The sequence below is a fragment of the Megalops cyprinoides genome, chromosome 6 (genome assembly GCF_013368585.1).
Source record: "Megalops cyprinoides isolate fMegCyp1 chromosome 6, fMegCyp1.pri, whole genome shotgun sequence".
Classification (NCBI taxonomy): Eukaryota; Metazoa; Chordata; class Actinopteri; order Elopiformes; family Megalopidae; genus Megalops; species Megalops cyprinoides.
In genome coordinates, this window is record NC_050588.1 from 9,582,588 (window position 1) to 9,601,715 (window position 19,128).

General features: G+C 43.2%; 1 protein-coding gene across 2 annotated transcripts; it reads right to left on the bottom strand.

Annotated features, from left to right (window-relative positions):
• Positions 1–240: 240 nt before the first annotated feature.
• Positions 241–18,886, bottom strand: arl8a (ADP-ribosylation factor-like 8A). 2 transcript variants are annotated; one of them, XM_036531085.1, is made up of 7 exons: positions 18,451–18,886; positions 7,367–7,447; positions 5,484–5,557; positions 4,712–4,805; positions 2,688–2,755; positions 1,318–1,388; positions 241–404 (listed from the first exon to the last, which is right to left on the bottom strand). In XM_036531085.1, the coding sequence occupies exons 1-7, from the start codon at positions 18,571–18,573 to the stop codon at positions 355–357; spliced, it is 561 nt and encodes a 186-aa protein (XP_036386978.1). In that variant the 5' UTR covers positions 18,574–18,886; the 3' UTR covers positions 241–354. The 2 variants fall into 2 exon arrangements, with proteins under 2 accessions (XP_036386978.1, XP_036386979.1); XM_036531086.1 differs by lacking the exons at positions 241–404; positions 2,688–2,755 and having other exon boundaries at positions 1,323–1,388.
• Positions 18,887–19,128: the final 242 nt, after the last annotated feature.

The following is a 19,128-nucleotide window of genomic DNA, read 5'->3' on the forward strand; positions in this document are numbered from 1 at the left end:
TCAGGTCTATGTACACCAAGAGAAAGAAAGGACAATGTAAAAATGAAAACTTCATTGATCGGTGACTGTCGAGTGTCAGTTTCATCTGGCTGAAATCATACGTCAAAGCAAAAGTATACAGTATAAAATGAAAAATATTGTAAAAGTGCAAATAATAGTCTTCAAACCCTCTTTACAACAACAGTATCGGGGGGAGGGGGACCTTGGCAAAAGGTTGTGGGGAGGGGGGTTTTGTATTTCGTTTTTTACAGAAAGGGAGAAAGATTTTGGGTGAAGAAGAGGGAGAAGTTACAGGGGGAGGGGAGCGGTACAGGTGGTATCACGATGGCGCCATCTGGGTTCTTGTCTCAGGTCTCAGCTTCGCCTGGTTCTGGAGTGCTGGATCAACCACTGTAGTGTGATATCTGTGAAAACAGCAAGCGAACAAGGAGACAAGGGCCAAAACCAGCACACCCATCACAATTTACCACGCATTTGATTATATTTTTATCTCCCTGATGATGATCTCCCTGATGAGGCATCTCTGAAAGGTCAATGAACCCTGCCTCCTATGGACACCCGCCCCCTACACATACCACACCCCGACCCCATATGACATATAAAAAAAACGAAATTGTAGAGCTTTTCTGACATATTTGAGGGATGACCTTAAAAAGGACATAAAGAACATTTCCACTCTTCCAGGTTTTTACACCAGACCTGATACCATAGGACCATAAACCATTAAATAAATAAATAACTACACCTCAGAGTTATCATTTCATTATTGCTCTGACGAAAACAGACAATGCATCACTGAAAGGAGCTGTGGGGCTGTTCTGTGACACAACCCACAATAGATAACACTAACACTTCACAAATTAACCACAGGAAAGGTTTTTGGTTGGCCATACCAAGCACATAGGCAGGTGATTTATAAACGTGTGGCACGCTGCATCTTACAGTACACCTTTGGATTTTATTTCTTGATGATATGCCCACAATTGCTTTCCCGGAGTATCACGTTTTCTACGTTTTTGTTCTACCAGGAACAAAAACAGCTCCCTTTTCCCAAACTTTGAAATGATAATCATTCTCATATAGAAAAAAATAGTATCACTACTTGTTAGCTTCTCTTACAAAACAGGATAGAACAGTGTTGGCTGTTAATCATTTGTATGTGAGGACAATGTAAGAGGACACCCCATTAAATGCTGCAGCCAACAACAGCCTGTTCAAAGACTTTCATTTGCTACTGTAATGAGGAGCTTTAATATCTGGAAGGGATCGGAACTTTGGTCACAGGTATCTGATTGGCTGATTGAGAGAGATTCTCACCAATGTTATCCTTTTCCTTGCAGGAGATGGAGTAACAGCAGATCTCTCTGTCCTGTATGGCAGACAGATTCCTGAGGGGATAACAGATTAGCCAGGTCACAGGACACAGTTAAGAGGAGTGGGGAGAAAAATCAGCGAAAACAAATGCAGTTCTAACACTCTGTACGAGACCCAGATATGCAAGTGGTTTAGTAGCAGTGGGTTATTTTATATTGGACAAAAACAACCCTCCACAAGACACAAGATTCAAAGCCCCTATGCAGCCAAGTAATCTCAGTATAACTGAATATAGCAATATGTAAAGCAATGCTGTAAATTAAAATTAATACAGATTCCGCCTACTTAATGAATCCCTTGTGCAAGTTTTTACTGTATCAAATAGCCACAAATCCTTCAAAAGATAATAATGCCTAAGAAGCTATTTAAGAGAATAATTTCAGGGATGCCAACATCTCTATCTCAAACATATATACCTTTAACACAATAATCAATATATTATTGAGTGCAGGAGACTGGACATTCAAGTCACCCATCATAATATAGACAAGAGCTCCAAATGACATGCACGGTTAGAAGGTCATTCCTGGTTTTGCAATCAGAAAGAGAAAACGGCAAGATGAAAGCAAAACAAACGCACTGAACTTTCCTCGTTCTCACTGTCCTCGTCATTTTCAAAAAACACAGACTCCAATGCATTCCTGGCATTTTCCCCCACTGCTGCCGTTTTAAAGAGACGGCGTTTCAAACGGGTGAGCTCCTGCGAAAGTAAGGGACCTTGGATCGAGGGGTGTGAGTGACAGCGGTAACGGGTGGTGGGGGGGGGGGGGCATTAGGTGGGCGCAGCTCACTCCCCCCTTTAGCGCCTGCTACAAAGCTCTCCGCAGAGCTGCCAAATTTACAGCTTTCATTATCCTCTCCCTCTGGGTAAGGCTCACAGTGTGAGAGAGACAGGGAGAGAGAGAGAGTGAAGAGGAAAGAGGGACAGGGAGGGGAAAAAAGAAAGAGAGGTGGATGGGTTACACCGGGAAAGAAAGCCAGACAAAGTGAGAGATACTGAAAGTGCTGTGGATGGAGAGAGGACAGAGGGGAATTTAGGGGGTCAGAAGGGCAAACCCACTGTGGAGGGAGGTAGAGACATAAAGGAAGAGATACAGAGAGAAAGTAACAGGGGGACAGGAACGGTGATAGAGGAGAGAAAGTTAAGGAGGAGCCGGTGACGAAGTAAGGAGTGAGTAAACAGACAAGAGCTAGCGCCGTTTCTCTCAGAACTGCACTCAGCCACGCGGACCTCCAGCTCTGTCCTCAACAGCAGCGGTGCTGAAACGACACGGCAACCGGAGCTTGCGTGTCAGAGATAACCGCATACTCACATTCTCTCTATCAGCTCCTTCTCATCCAAGGCACCTGGAAGATCCCTTTTATTTCCCAGAACGAGGACCTGAAAGGGGAGATGCACATGTGTCATTATCACGCCTGTGCACGCTAAGCATTTCACTCATAACAGCTACACCTGAGAGTACAAATTCTTCTGGTTAAACTGCGAAACTCTAAGGCCTTTATCTCCATCCATGTCCCTCCAGTGCAACACCACAAAGTGTGGAATTATTAAAAACCCATTAGCATACTCACACATTTACACTTTTACTAGAAATGAAAAATGATGCTGCCGCTAAAAATACCTACAGTGCGTCATTCCCACCACTCCTGGAATCTGTCATGGTCATCAGAGATATGGTTTTAAAAAAATAATCCTTTCCAGCTAAACTATTATTACAGTATCTCAACCAGACTGAAAAAGCACCTGAAATCAATACAATACTGACAATATTGGCCTGGGAGTGTTATTGATGCGAGTCTACCAGGGACAGAGGCCTGGCTTAAAATGTGTTAGTCTGGAGGGGGGTGTCAGTTACTGTATTATTTCACCCCGTTGTTTAATTGAACAATACAATAAATAAGAGGGCACTGCCTTAAAGGCAGGAGAAAGGGACCCCCACCTGAGGCCCTTATCTGGAATCAATAGCACTCCTGCCACTCCAGTCCATTACAGATCACTGCTATGTGCAGCCTGTCCCTTCCCTTCCCCCCCCCCCCCCCCCCCCCCACACCCCGTCAATACACATCTAGACAGACAAGCTTCCTCGGACCTCCCCCCTCCACCCCCTCGTCTGCAGGGTTTGATGATTCCAGTAAAAGACATAGCATCTGCAAGGTCTGGCCTCCCCACCCCCCCGGCTCCCCTCTCTCAATAAATTAAGGCAGGCAGAAGCGTTCTGGTCATTCCTCAACAAACGCACATCTATTAATCATTGTCGACCCAATTTAGGACGTCACAGCTGCCCCACTGCCCAAATGTGGACACCTCTTTCAGATTCGTTAGGGCAGCACCAAGTGGGGAGTTCCACTTATAAAATTAAATGCGATAAATAATGCACACATAGATAAATACAGGAGGATTTGATTTTGAGAAGCGGCTATCAATGTTTACGAGCGCTTTCTCCAGCTGTCTGTCACTGTACAGACTCCCTGATGGTTATGTTATCTGAATGGGCTAAGTGCAGGAACAGAGCCCAAGATGAGGCATCCAGATAATTTACCGATCAGTGAATCTACAAGCTTTGTCTCCGTGGACATACTGTGGATGTATTGAGAACGTGCCTTGGTTATAGAATAATTGGTTCGATCAGCACATAAAATTCATAGCATTTTTTCCAGGAGTCGTTCTTTACGTCAATGGATTCTAACACCCAAGTAAGGGTCTGCCACTTTGGTTTATAGTGGAGCCTGGTCACCCTTGATAACATCATGCTTGAGGTGACCATTGACACTTTGGCATCTTGAGTACATGGATGGCTGCAGGACTGGTAATGACAGGTGTTGAAAACCTTGATGGATGATAAGCTACTTGCTGATGATTATGTGAATGAGGGGATTCAAATGCTTGTCCAAAATTACTATTTACAGAGCAGACCTCTAGGACCAGGGTTGCCCGACTAGACAGACACGATTCTATTCAATTTAACCATGACAAACTCTGTCCACAACCTTTTAAAACTTACAGCATCGCAAAGACCACCAAAGTCACAACACTGTGTCAGTATTCAAGAAAGAAAAATACATATGCTTAGACACATTACTTAGATTTAAGCAAACAGCACACTGTGGTTAGACTGAACATAGGCCTAAGTTTTGCTGGTGCCTTCTAAACAGAAAGAGCCTTCTTTTTTCTTATTAGTATTAAAATAACATACCACTTTTGACTTGCTGCCCTCCCCACCCCCTTTCAGTAACAAGCTCACAGTACACAGCTCTAAAACTGAATGTGGAACTAGTTCCTGCTGCAAACCAGCGCTGGCTCATGGGAGATGTAGTTGTAGATGTAGGGAACACTCACAGGGATACCCTGGAGCTGGGGTTTGTCCAACAGGTTGTGCAGTTCATTCTTGGAGGCCTCAATCTTCTCTGGGTCAGCAGCATCAACCATGTACCTTAAAAGGAAGGGAAACACCAAGTGACTATTTAAGGACATTAATAGGAAGTATGCCCTTTACTGGGGGAAAAAAAACACACATTCATTATCTATTTTCAAACAGGTTCCATATGGTTGAGACAGCACGCAACATGCTACAAAAGGTCAGGGAAATCCTGAGTCCAGTCCAAGCACACCCGTGGTCCAAATAGGTCAGGAACATTAGTTTTCGGTGAGTCAGATTCACCTCAGTGCCAACACACACAGCAGGCCTTCCCCACATTTCATATAGTGTGACCCCATTTCACCACCAAAAATATTTTCTGACCTCAAAACAGCAGGGAAAAAAGATAATCGTCTGATCATTGGGAGTGGCTTTATGCACACATCCCAGAATAAATCTTTCCATGTAAACTCGTGGCAGTGTTTCAAATTAGCCATAATAAAGACAAACAATGAGTATCAGATAAATGATAATAAACAAATGTTCACCAATACATTCTAAATGGATTAGTGTACATGCCTTGGGGTGTACACCCAAGTGTAGTTGCACACCACGGTTGACAAACTCTGAAATACAGGTTATCGCCATGCCCGAACCTCAGTTACAGCTATTGAGCGAGCGTCTGTGTGTTGGGTGTTAACGAGGGTGCCGGGGGCAATGGTGACGGTGCACAAATGTCCGTCAATCACTCACACGATGGCGCTGACTCCTCGGCAGTACCGCTCCCACATGCTCCGGAACCGCGGCTGTCCTCCAATGTCCCACAGCTGCGGAGACCAGGGCAGACACACATCACCGTCGGTTAGACAAGCAAACACACACACACCACTGATGGCCAGCTACATCATGCAAAATACAGTACAGGCCCACTGGGGGGTGACAAGCTAGCATTTGCAGAGTTTCCCTGATTCCTCACAGCATACTGTATGGCTTACACACACACAGATTAATACTCCTAGCTAACCACTAGAAAACAATGCATGCCCAAAATATAAACTGCAGTGATAAGATAAAGACACTTTTGGCCCTGAATCAGCCATCACTATCCGATCTTTTTAAAAAAGTGGGTCATTTCATCTCAAAAAATTTGAGCCTGACACCCACCGTCTCAGAATTTGCCACCACTCTATCAGAGAGTGCAAACTCATCAAAGGGGAGTCCACCAACCATTTTGTATCAATATTTTTATTAGTTGCAAAGATCAAAAACTAATTTTTACCAAGTCGGATATTTCTTTTGTGATATATCCAGCAAAAATCACTTATTCCAGAACTATGACTCGAATTGACTTGTCTTAGTTCTAGTAATATTTCAGGGCCCAAGGAACCGAAATCAACAGCCTCCAAACCCTATAATTATATATGATTAACATTTAAAAGAACAGCATGCAACTGAACTTCAATGTAATTTCTCTATGTCTGATAAGTAGTATGGAGATGTACTCCTCAAATGAACTTTTAAAGCCTAAAAAAGCCTAAATTTGTGGTGAATATTTTTAACCATTTACTTTAATCTATGCTACCATTAAAAATTTTTCACAAAAAACAGTTGGGGAACTTTCATTACTTTATAACATCTCATACAATGGCAGCAAGTTCTGAGAGACCTGACGTCAAAACCTCTTCACCATAGATCATTTGACAAAGAATAAGTCCAGTGATACACTTATGAGCACAGTAACTAAAAACCTTGAGTATTCAGAATATTGCTGTCTTTAATGTTTTCTTCGATTAGTGACAGCCTGCTGTAATACTCTGCTTACAATAGATACTGAACACCACAGACACTCTGACTCTCCTCAGACTTCAGTAAAACAAAGCAATTAACTTAATTTTAACAGACGTTTAAAGGACCATTTTCTTACTGCCGTGTCAGAAAGTGTTTGTATGGAGACACATGATTTAAAGCTGGGGATTCTGTTCAGCCTGTGATGTGTGCACGCCTCCAGAGAAGAGTCGACGGATCTCAACCTCTGAAAGATCCCCTTAGAGCATGCAGCACCGCTACAGTGCTCAATCATTGCTACTGCATTAAGGGGCAAGGCTGATATTAAAACACTGAATAATTCTTAATGGCCCCTTCCTCGGCACATCAAAACTGGCTGTACTCAAAAATACTGGATACTGGTAACTGTGGTAAGCAACACAAATGTTACCAATGTAACCAATACTCTACTTTGGCTGTGGAGTTTACAATCTATAATGCCTAATGAACATTTGGTACAGGGGTAGCTTGCATCCCCATTAGTCTACCAATTACTATATTTAGTTTATTACAGCTGAGAGGTGTTGTATTAAAATTAAAGTATGCACACTTCCAACCAATTATAATTAAATGAAATGATTTATAGCCTTGTGATTTTGTTAGCACGCCTCCTGACAATGTACTGATGCAACTGAAAACTCTTCTTGCATGATAAGTTCTAATGGACCAAATCATTGTTAACGTTTCTGCGCAGGTCCTCTGGCTCAGTTGGGTCCTATAAGAGAGTGTTTCTGCTGTGGTACAGGCAGACGCCCCTCGTCCTCCCTCGTCCTCCCTCCAAGGACAGCCCTGGGTCTGTGTGAGAATCTGACCTTGATGGTGACGTTTCCCTTGGTGATCTTCCTCATGTTGAAGCCAACAGTGGGAATCATGTCTTCACTGAACTGGCCAGACTGCAGAGAGAGAAAGGGGCAGCAAGAGAGAGAGAGAGGGAAGGTGGAGAAATGCAGAATGGAGGAGAGTGGGATGAAGGAGACAGAGGGGCGGAAAGAGAGTGAGGGAGAAGAGCACAAGGAGAGAGGGAGAAAGAGGGAGAAAGGAAGAGAGGTTGCTTTAGAATATTCCCACTCAAAAATTTCAGTGGGGAATTTAGCGGTGTGGTCAGTTTGTTACAATAACAGTACAAGAAGAATGTTTCAACATTCAGAAAATTTTCCCAAATTTCTACAAAAGGTGCCAAGGATTCTGCATTTCACAGTCTTCAGAAGAGAAATACAGCTACGGCTCTGGTCGTCTGCTCTAATGTGATTAAATTTTGAATGATGGCACGTTACTAGAAATGAAGAATTTTACATATATAAGATAATGGATCTATCCATCTCCAAGTGTTTAAAACTACAATGGCATCAGGAAAGAGGAACAGTGGTCGCAAGTTGAAACACACTGACAGGAACAGGACTCTTAACAAGGCAGTTGCTACAAACCACAAAACAACATCCTCACAAGGACCACAGAACTGAATCTACACCTCTGTGACATATCTCTGTCAAAACTGACCTCACAACACTGCACCTCACGAGCTTTAGAAAAGCTGATATTAATGGCAGGGCTACCATTTGGAAACTGCTTGTAACTAAAGCTGCTGCCCAACACATAATCTATTGTAATAAACACAAAACCTTGACTTCTGAGCAGTGGAAAAAAAGTGATATGGTCTGATGAGACGTCTTTTACTTTTTTTTTTTTTTTACATCTGGACAGCTTTACGTTTGGAGTGAGCCAAAGGAAGCATTCAACCTACGTTGCTTATTCTCAATTGTTACGCGTGGTGGATCTGTTATAGGCATGGCAATCCACCTTGTGGGAGTCAATGGATCCTATTATTACCCTCTATGTCAGAATTAAGGCCAGGGTATACAAAGACATTTAGGTGACCAGGTGTCCTCTGTGGTGCCAACATTGTTTCCTCAAGATGTTCCCATGATGTAAGATGATAATGACACCATACATACTGATTTAAGAGGACCGTCATGAAAAACACCTTCCATGGCTTCCCCAATCACTTGATCTAAACATCATTGAACCTTTATGGGAAGTGCTGGAACATAGTGTGTGAAGTAGATTTCCCACCCTATTTCTCAAAGATGGAGGCTTTCATCTTGAAGAATGGTCCAAGATCCCAGTAGAAACAGTTAAAAACTTGTATAACAGGAGGACTGAAGCTGGTTTGAAGGCAAAAGTTGGCCTAATTCCTTATTCATTAATAAATATTCATGTATAGTTTGGTGTTTCCATTACTTTTTCTATGTGCTGTGTATATGTGTATGTGCAAGTCAGGGGCGTATGGAAAATTCTAAGTCGTTTTGTGCGTGTGTGTGTGAATATAAAAGAAACTAAGAAGGACCGGTTCTTTCTATGTAAACAATGACTGATTGCAGAGAGGTCCATCAATTTAGACTTTCAAGTAGGGAAATTCATATGGCTAAATTATCTTTTATTCTATGCAATATTCCTACACTCTCCTTCATGAATACTGATGCAAAATAATAAAACCATATCTTTCTTTTCCTGTTGTTCATTAACAAACACTTGGAACACTGAACCACGTAATCGATTAGTGATTGCGTGGTCAGATCGTGAAGCATTCAATTCTTGTCCCAAGCAACCACACAAAGTGTGAAATGACATTACAGAAACACAAAAATAGTTGACAAACAGATCTGAGTGGTGACTAATGGCATCACGCATCAGATTTTGAATTAATGTGGAGTCTATTCATGGATTAACATTTTTCCTTGTGGCTAGCCTGCCAAAAAAGATTCATATCTCAAGATGGCCGCTGGCTTCAGAACCCAAAGTACGCACAGTGTGCAAGCTGTACTGATACACTGTCTCACAAGATGAGATTGCTACCTTATGCAGAGTGCATCTATTTAGCAAAACCTTTCACACCTAACGGGACAAGTCCTCCGACTCAGAGCCCCAGGCAGGACTCCTTGCAATTATGGGCCACCACTGGAGAAGAGCCTGAAATACCACAGCTGTTAAGTCGAACTTCGGCGGTCACTAAGTGCTAAGGTGACAAGATCAGCACTAAATAAAAGGCCTAAATCAGGTATGTAACGGAAGAGAGGACTGCGTTTCCCTCGCACAGTGCCAGTTTCAAAACGGTCCCATGAGAGACACTGTGTTCTTGCATGCCGAATTTCGACGGCGTCCCCTGCCAACACGCATCCGACCCCCGCCACTGTGACGTGAGAGCCCTCCTTCACTTTGAGTGGCTGAAACATGAGATATGCCACACGGCTACTTTGGCCGCACACATTTCATTTTACTGAGTGGGATTATTTGCTTCAAAAGCTACAAAGTGCACAACTGGCCTTGAATCCCCTCGCCACCCCCCCCCCCCCCCGGCTTCCAATTTGCTCCTCGCCCACATGGAAAGAGGGGCTTAAAATAATACCTCTGTCAAACCTGCAGACTGCTTACTAGGGAATGTCTGAATTGTTATCGGTGTCTGATGTGCCGGAGAACCATGTCAAAGCGCATGGCATCTGCCAACACAGCTGTTTTCCTCTGGTCTGAACTCGTTTATCACTGCTTAGTATCAGCAGAGCTGTAGGTGGAAAGGGAGACACTGCTGCCCTTCTTATCTCTGTACACTGTTAAAGCTAATTAACATCTTTTGCTTTGTGTTGTTAAACTGAGATTATGACACAGAATTCCAGCGGTATCAAAAGGGATCTTATACTCCAATGTGATCCCAATTGTGTTAAATCAGGCCCAGCAAAGTCTCTCTGGCTTCAACATTAATTCCAATTAGCTTCTGGCAGCATGTATCAGGCAATCAGGTCATGATTTATTTGACACTTGTGAATATGTTTAGAATGTTTTCTTTACATTATTTTCCCCTTTATGCAACGTTACTTTGAAATGGGGAATTGCTCATGAGGCTTCTCTCACCACCACAACCTCTGCAGTCGTGCAGGAGCGGTGACACCAGACAAATGCAATCCTCTGCAGACACTCACAGGCACCCAATGGCTACTTTTCAAACTACAAGTCCCACAGTGCACCACAGTGAAGTGGGCAGAAACTGGAGGATAGCAGCAAAAATACACAGATGTCATTCACAACTCACAGGCATCTGACAACTTTCAGGGCACCCAAAAGCAGTGAGCTGAGGATACCCCGTTGACATACTCACCCCCACCCCCCTATCCGGACGAAACAAAACCAAGTTGTTCCGCTGATTTAGGCTTCCGGTCACTGTCAGCAGTGGACACGGCTGAGATCAAATCCAGTCCTTAGGGCTCAGTCTGCAGTTGAGATGAACAGCTTGCTGGCTGAGCCACTCAGAGACCCAATCTATTTAGGCCTTTAATGCCTGTGACATTGCAGCAACACAGCCTCTGTCCTTACCCTATTCCTGGAGAGACTCGTCATTTACATCAGAGGTGGAATGAAAATTACACAAATAATTCAATCAACACAACACAAACCAGAGGGTTAAGTGGTCCAGTCGGACATGGTCCAATCCTCAGATGAAAGACCAAAAAAACCTATCCTTGTGGTTTAAAAATTTGGGTTTTCCAGGGCACCAGGATAAACATTGAATTAAGGGCACCTCTGACTGCTGAAAATATTGGTCCCGAAATGCAACTGTGCAGAAGATTTTCCAGAACTCTCCCTAAAGCACCATCCCTTTCAGATGGAAGGGTGAAAATTTGTAGAACAGGAAAAAACAGCTACATCTGTTTCATCCGAGCAATGACCAGATTAGAGTGGTGGCTAAGCACATGGGTGATAAGAAAATCTACAGACGACATGGCAAAACAAGACAAGGAATGAAAACCCCTCTGCTTCACCCCTGCTCTTCTATGATAGTATAATATATTATATTTTATCTTTTTATCAGAGAGACTTGAATGGGTTACACATATTCACTGAAGAAATTCAGGTTATCTACCTTGAACAAGTGTACAATAGCTGAGCCCCCCCACCCCAGGAACCAAACCAGCAACCACTGGGTTACAAGCCTCACTGCTTAACAACCAGCAGCTTTTGATTCTAAGTCCTCAACTACCAGAATCTGCCTGATTTCATCAAATAGGCTTTTCATCCCAATTATAAGAGTTGCTTGCAGCAGAGACTGAAAGACCTGCTGGACTATGGACCCTACAGGAGCGGAGCTGAAGTTGAATGTCTTTGGTCCAGTCTCCACCAATGACAAGCCACCAATTCCACACACGTCATCTGTCCCGATTGCCCATGTCCCCTCTCACCACCCCACCCCCCACCCCCAACACACCACTCCAGAATCCCGAGCCTTCTTAACCTGGAGAGCTAAAACTCAGCCAGGGCACAAAGGCACCTTTGTTTGGAGGCCATTGTTCTGGGAGTAAGTACAACTCCATCGTGATGCCTCTTTGTGCGGCAGCAGTGTTTTCGAAGGGGAATTCACCTTTTATATTTCTGAGACTCCCCATTCAGGTCAAGAAAAGTCTCAAACCTACATTACAGGTTTTCTAGTTCTCCATCAATCACTGATGCACTTGAATTCCTCTGGTTAAACCGGGACATTTGGAAATGGGAAGTAGCTGTGCAGGTGGTATGCATAATTGCCACCTTTCAAAACTTTCCGGAAATTTAAAAGACTTTTCCCTGTACAGCACATACCCTGACTCATTCACACCTTGCTCTGAGACACTGAGAGGCTGCAGATGTCACACACAGTAATGGTCAGTGACGGGGAAAGAGAGAACATTGGAGTACTAGAGTTTCACTAGCATGTATCCAGGTGCATTTCAACATGGCCACATTATACAGGCCGTTTCCACTTACAAGTGTAGGAGAGGTGTCTACAAGTGAACGCAAATGTTACAGACAAGACAAAACAGGAGGATATCAAAACAGCCTGCCAGGTGAAATGACTGGGTATTTTTTGTAGTCACACTATAGGTAGAAGCTACGTGCTCCTAAGGGAACACTTTACACTGACCTGTGGCTGGGAGGACCATCAATGTATCAACATGGCCGCTGAAATGAAAAGGCTTTTGTCTGAGGTTTTTTCAAAACTTCAATGTGAAATACCAAAAGAGAAAAAATACACTGTATATATTTAAGACAATATGAATGATATAAAACTTAATACTCTGTAAGTGTTTGCAATGCTCTGTGATTCTTATGAATTAAAAATCAAAAGTAGAAACAGTACTTTAACAATGTTTACTAATAGTTCACGAGTCAGACGAGACAGCAGAATTTAACAATGTAAAGCAATATTAGTCGACTACTTAACACAGGTAAATAGTTCTGAATTAAATATGGACATTGCGGGGGAGGATGTGATGTATACAGACAGGTACTTCCAGTTTAGTAGGCTGAACTGCAAATGGAACCCTTCTATTTAACCTGGTTGCTGAGGCACAGTGAATGCCTTCATTTGTTAACCTCAGGCTAAAATAAGGGGACAAAGCAGCTTGGGTAATCAGGGTCTAATCCATTTCAAATGGAGTAGTGGCTTCTTAAAATTTAAAACAGTGCAAGAGGCTGATAACAAGTGTGATCAGGTAAAAACAGGGGTGATATGCATTCCTTTATCTGTTCTTATAAGGACTCCTGCCTGTGAGCACATATCGCTATCTAATTAAGGTAAAGGGCTGGACATTTTTGCTTTGAAGGGTCTCCAATAATGGATTTCACATGCCGTGGATATGCCACACAAAACTTAATTCAACAGTGGTAACCCACCAGCTGACTGCTTTCAGAGGAGCAGCAATGACTGGCTTTGGAAGCTGTGCTTGGCTCATCAGGAGCCACTATTGTTCACCAGATACCGAAAATGAAAAGGTCTGGGAATAATATGGCACTTCTAATCAGACTACCGCAGTACGCAGGTGGGCGTTATCTGAATAACCCCCTTCAATTTGTTCCTTTAATGCCGTGTGCTGCTTTGCAATTCTGTTTTTCATAATTTCAGAATGCAGCAGTTTGAGTCTGACTCAGACATGACTACGCCATTTAAAACAAAATGCTGGCTGTGTTGGTGACTGTTACATGCGACAAGCACAAACCTTTTCAGTGATCGATGAAGCTACCACAAATAGCTAACTTACTACATCCTACACACAACCATCCGTTTGATGGATATCTAGTTAGAGGTATGTAGGCTATACAACCTTGAAAATTGCAAGCACATTCTAACAATACAGACTTAAAAAGACTGGAACACTACTGTAGACTGTAACACAATAAAGAAAAAAAGTAAAACGTTTCAAAACCTTGAACTCTTGACAAAGCATTTCAGAAAAAAAAAAACAAAACTGTTCATTGTATTTTTTATATAGTGAAATGTCAGCTAAATTCAGGTTCAATAGGATTTTTTGCATGGAACTTTATGGTCCTGGAAACGTGACAACCCAGGACAAGATCCGGGTGGATGCTGACAACTTGATTGTTTTAAAGCCTACACACTGGTCATCTGGTTTCAGATGACAAAGAGGGGATTATAATACGACCAGAAGAAATCTAAGGTGCTTTCCTGAGTTTGTTCCTCAAACAGACTTTAGAAACTGACAAGCTGTTACAAAAATGGATTTCACAGAGGGTGAAAAAACCTGAGTGTTCGGTAAATTTGATATGAAACATGTAACATAAGTTGACCGAGATCTGTTTAGAATCAAGCCTATCCACACCTACAGACACAGTGTTACGCAACCCAAGGACATCAGCACTGTGATTGATGTCTTCCATGATATAGAGACCCTGGGGTGGTAAATCTCAGCATGCATCAGACTGGTCCTGATTAACAGTGTTAGTTCCATGATCGTACAGTACGTGACTGAGGCAAGGATCGCCGTCTACAATCAACAGCAGCATCCGCTCCAGCCTAAGAGCTGCATGTGTGAGATCAGCCAGCCATCTGCATACATCACAATGTGGAATGAGTCAACTATGGTGCCATTAAACAGTCATTTCTATCTATGTTTTATTCAGTCAGATCAAGTGGCGGTTTGTATTTGGCTTGAGGCACAGCCTGTTTTATCCTTGTCTTTTTAGGGTGGGGTGGGTGGGTGGGGGAGTTAGGGGTCACCGAGGAATCCCAATAAAGGGATTTGTTCATCTCAACTGCTGAGACCGGATTCGGGGACGAAAAGCGGTGGCATTGACGCTGAGCGGTGCCCGCTGCCATGTCATCTCGGAAGGCTCGGGCTGAATTTATGCACTTTCCAAGGCGAGAATTTATGCGCGAGTGACCTTCGGGCGGGCCCCAGGTTTTGCACGGCTCGGCCGCAAGAGGAATACTCATCAAGGGCCAACAGCAGATGGCCGAAACGTCCCCTGAATTACTCAGCGGGGCGTCGTCACCGGAAACAGACAGCAAACTTCGTAGCCCCTCACCACCACGCCCCCCCCAAAAAAAACCCCTTCACACTGTACTTGTCCCCCTCCCCTGCTCAACACTCTTGACCGTCGTAAAGCTCCACGGGACCACGTGTTGGGACAGCGAGCAGGGCGAGTCACCCCAGTCCGGCCGCGAGGCCTTCTCCAGGATGCTGATCAGGTTATTTATGTGCTGAGCAGAAGTGGCTCGCTGCCAGGCGGAATCGAACTCGTCTTCAGTGTTACGCAGATGGGGCTGGGTGACGGCCAGCGCGCGCTCAGCTTCAGCCGACCTTTGACAGATTCGTAATGAGAGGACCGGTGAAGGAGGGGGGCTTTGCTGCTGTGTACCTGACCAAGGTGCATATTATACTAAAGATCATATATTATACTATATTATTTCAGGATTTAACCCACAGTTTTTTTAATTGAAGAAATGAGACAGTGGTCAAAATACCAAAAATTACACACATATGCACACACTCAAACACATTATCTGTTTAGTACTTTGACAGCGATACCATGCCACAGCCTACATATTCTTTGGTATAAAAATGTTAAAATATTTGGTAAGTTTGCAAAAATAAAAAAATCTATCATACTGCTTGAACGATACTGCCAAAATAAACATTAAGTTGTTTAATTCAAGGACATGTTTGCATGTCACACATTTTTCATAAGAGGTATTTCTATTTGGAAATACTTGATGCAACATGTTCAACATAATTTGTGTGATAATCCCCTGGAAAAATATTCATGTTCACACAAAAAAAAAGTTCAAATCCCTAAATTACAGAGAGCAAAGGCAAGAGCACACAATTTTGAAATGCTAAGCGATCCCGACTCAGAATCAAAACCTCAGTTCAATACTGTCACTGTCAACACTTTATGGAATGGCAGTGTAGAACATCTCAATTCAGACAACAAAAAATGCAGTAGTTGGGCACAAACAGGCTACCATTTTCTTTGTCAGACCAGAGATTTAAATCTTTAGCCTTTCCAGTATTAATGGGCTATGTGTAGGCCTTCTTAACCTTCTCCGGTATAAGCTCTTTATTGGTGCAAAACTTACACAAGGTTCACACCCCCTGAGAAAATGATGACATCGCAGTTGCAAAGTCTTTAACCCTCCTAAGAAATTACTGTGGAGCATAAAAAGGTATATTTTCGACAGAACTGACTTTGCAGAATGACCACCCATCTCCACTGACCTCTGACCTTAAAATGACAGGCTTTATCCCAAAATCTCCACTAAAGGGATGTGCACAAAGTAAATAACCAGGTTGACATCTACTTTGCAGCTGTTCTGCGTAGGCTAAAGATCACTCGGGCAGGCATAACCTCGCTGAACGACACTGGTGTCGAAGTTTATGCCATGTTCTATACTGACAAAGGCATAGACTGCACTTTTTGCCAGTTCATCTGCATTTTCATCAGAGTTCTGCAGGTGCCCCTGACTTCTCCACTGCAGGACATTGGAGGCCTGCTGCCCCTCACCCCACCCCTGCAGACATTGTGACAGAGTGGTGCTTGCAAATTTCAGAGGGCGTTTTTGTGTGTGTGCACGCTACTTGCACGTGTCCATGTCGAGACAATCTTAAAAACACATGCAAAAAATGACAGGTTAAATCAACACCTTCGCCAAGATAACGCAGTACCTTGCATGCATGTGTGGCTGGGGAAACATCATTCATTACAACAAACGTTTTGAAATCCACCTCAAAGAAATGCAACACAGCAAAAGCAAAGAGCTTTCTTTATTGCACTGCTTACGTGTAGGAGGATTGTTAGAACTATAATTTGTGTGACACAAATTAGCACAACTGCTTCTGCTCAGCTTGCTTTTGGCCACGTTGAGGGCCATATTGGAAAGACAGACAGACCAGTCCTGAACCAGGACACAGTACACCTGAAGATAGTGTAAATGCAACAAAGAAAAAAAACTGCCTTTGTTGAGTTATGGCTGAACTTGGGATTCTGGCCCATCAGCTTGTGACGGCTTTGAAGCACGTGAATGAAACCGTGATTCCATTCTGGTCCAATGGACAAAAATATGACAAGAATTTCAGTTTGTAGTTCATTCTCACACAACATTCCATCCAAATATGAGGGGCCCAGTCCTCATTTCCTTCATTAGCTTGACGACATTTAGCCCTTTGTTTGCCCAGGTGCTTATGTAGTTCGTTTTCAATAGGGTGAGATTTTAGGTGGTTCTGCTAAATGAATAAATGTAAATGTAAATGTTCCAACCATTCTGTCTTACGTTGAAAATGAAAAATAAAAAACAGCTCTGTCTGGGAACCTTAACGACTTACATATATAATTAATTTATCAACCACAGTTCATTCCCTGACACAGAAAGCCTAGACCAAGAGTGTACATGTATAAAAATCTATATTGTCACACAGTGATTTGTCATCTGCTGCTGTGAATCGGCATCTGCTGCTAACTAATTAAAGACATATATATATTACAACACAGTACAAAGTAAATCCAACATACATACAAATGTATTTTTCTTCAGAAATCCCGCTTTAGGCTAATTGTTTCACAGATCTTGATAGGAATTTGCAATCATGGACTACATCACACATCGCTTGGAAGATATGTTCACTGTGAGTTACCCCTCGATGACAGTTGGTCGGAAACTGTGAAATACCACCACTGTGTTAAGCTATTGTCACAACAGAGCTTTTCGTCATAGTGAAACAACACTTTCACATACCTGTGACAAATGTAACAAGAGCACACTACCCTACGTGTGAACTGACACCGTTACGATACTGTACATACAACTATCCCTGCCGAAAACTACTGGATATGTAGCTTCATGGGCCTATGGAAGGTAGCTACAGCAAAGACACATAGACATACAGCAAAGGATCATAGATCACTCAGCGGACACATGGCTGTGGGTATAATTACATTTCTATCTCGCACGGCGTATTGTGATATTCTGCTATGAGGCCTGCATTATTGATTTATTTTTTAAGACAAGCGACCTCCGTTTATGAGTTTGGGGCATCATATTGAAGATAGCTAGTGAGACAATAGCACACGGCATCACACCAATCCACCGAATACTCAGAATGACATGATCGCGTTAAACCGAACCAATAAGCCTACTTACATCGTGTAGCCTAGGCTACATGCTTTATTAACCGCTAGTTCATCCTACACAATTTAACGTGAATGGAAGTAATGTACACTGAACGTCTCACGCTGTCGTCATCATCGCTTGCTAACCTGTTCGTAAGATATGTACCCCCCTCCTCCATTCACAGTGAATCACATAACTGAAAGCATCCGTAGCTGTTTAGACATGGCATGGCACATAACAGTATTGAGTGAAGAATGGAACACTGCCTGCATGTACAAATCGCGTGGACTAATTTCTGCTTCTGCTGCCTCGCTAGCTAGATAGCTAACTTCATACGGCCATGATCATGCATAATGCGTAGCTGTATCAATTTGTACGGCGCCGCGTCAATCACGGGACCGCTAGAACTATGGTCTACAATGATTGCTGGCTAAAAGGCTAGGTGACAGACCAAAATAAAAACTGAATTACCGCAATCACGTTCACAAAGGTGGTCTTCCCCGAATACTGCAAACCGACCAGTGTCAATTCCATCTCCTCCTTCCAAAACAGTGCTTTAAACCAGTCCAGGAGCTTGTTAATCAAGGCGATCATCTTGGAAAGCGGCTCGGTGAAGGATATTGTTGTAACAAAATATCAGCTGACTGTCTACACCGCCGCCGTGCTGAGATCGCGCACAGAGAGAACGAGAAATACTGACTGGGTGAATCTATTTGTGCGCGAATCGCCGTTTTGTGCGTAAACGCAGTATTTTTCTGATAGCGTTAAAATTCCAACCCAGCTCCTGACGACTCCCTCTCCTTAGTCTCTATCCGTCTGTCTCCCTATGGCTTGCCCTTCCTCGTTGGGTGGGGTTTCGGATCCATGCACAGCTGATCCGAAACAATGCACGGAGAAGTGCGCCTGGTTAAAGAAGGCACGCTGGGGTGATCTTACATTTGAGACTCAAAATGGCGCCCTCTGTTGGAGACATACTTATAGGCGCACGGCCGAGCCACGTCTCGGATCCGCTCCATTTCATTGCTCTTAACACTGCTCCACTTTCGCTCCATTAAGCTTTGGAAGCGAAGTTACATAGGTGGACAGGGTGCACTGCCGAGCACAGCTGGTACAGACGTATTAAACAGTTTGTTATCTGTGTTAAAAAGT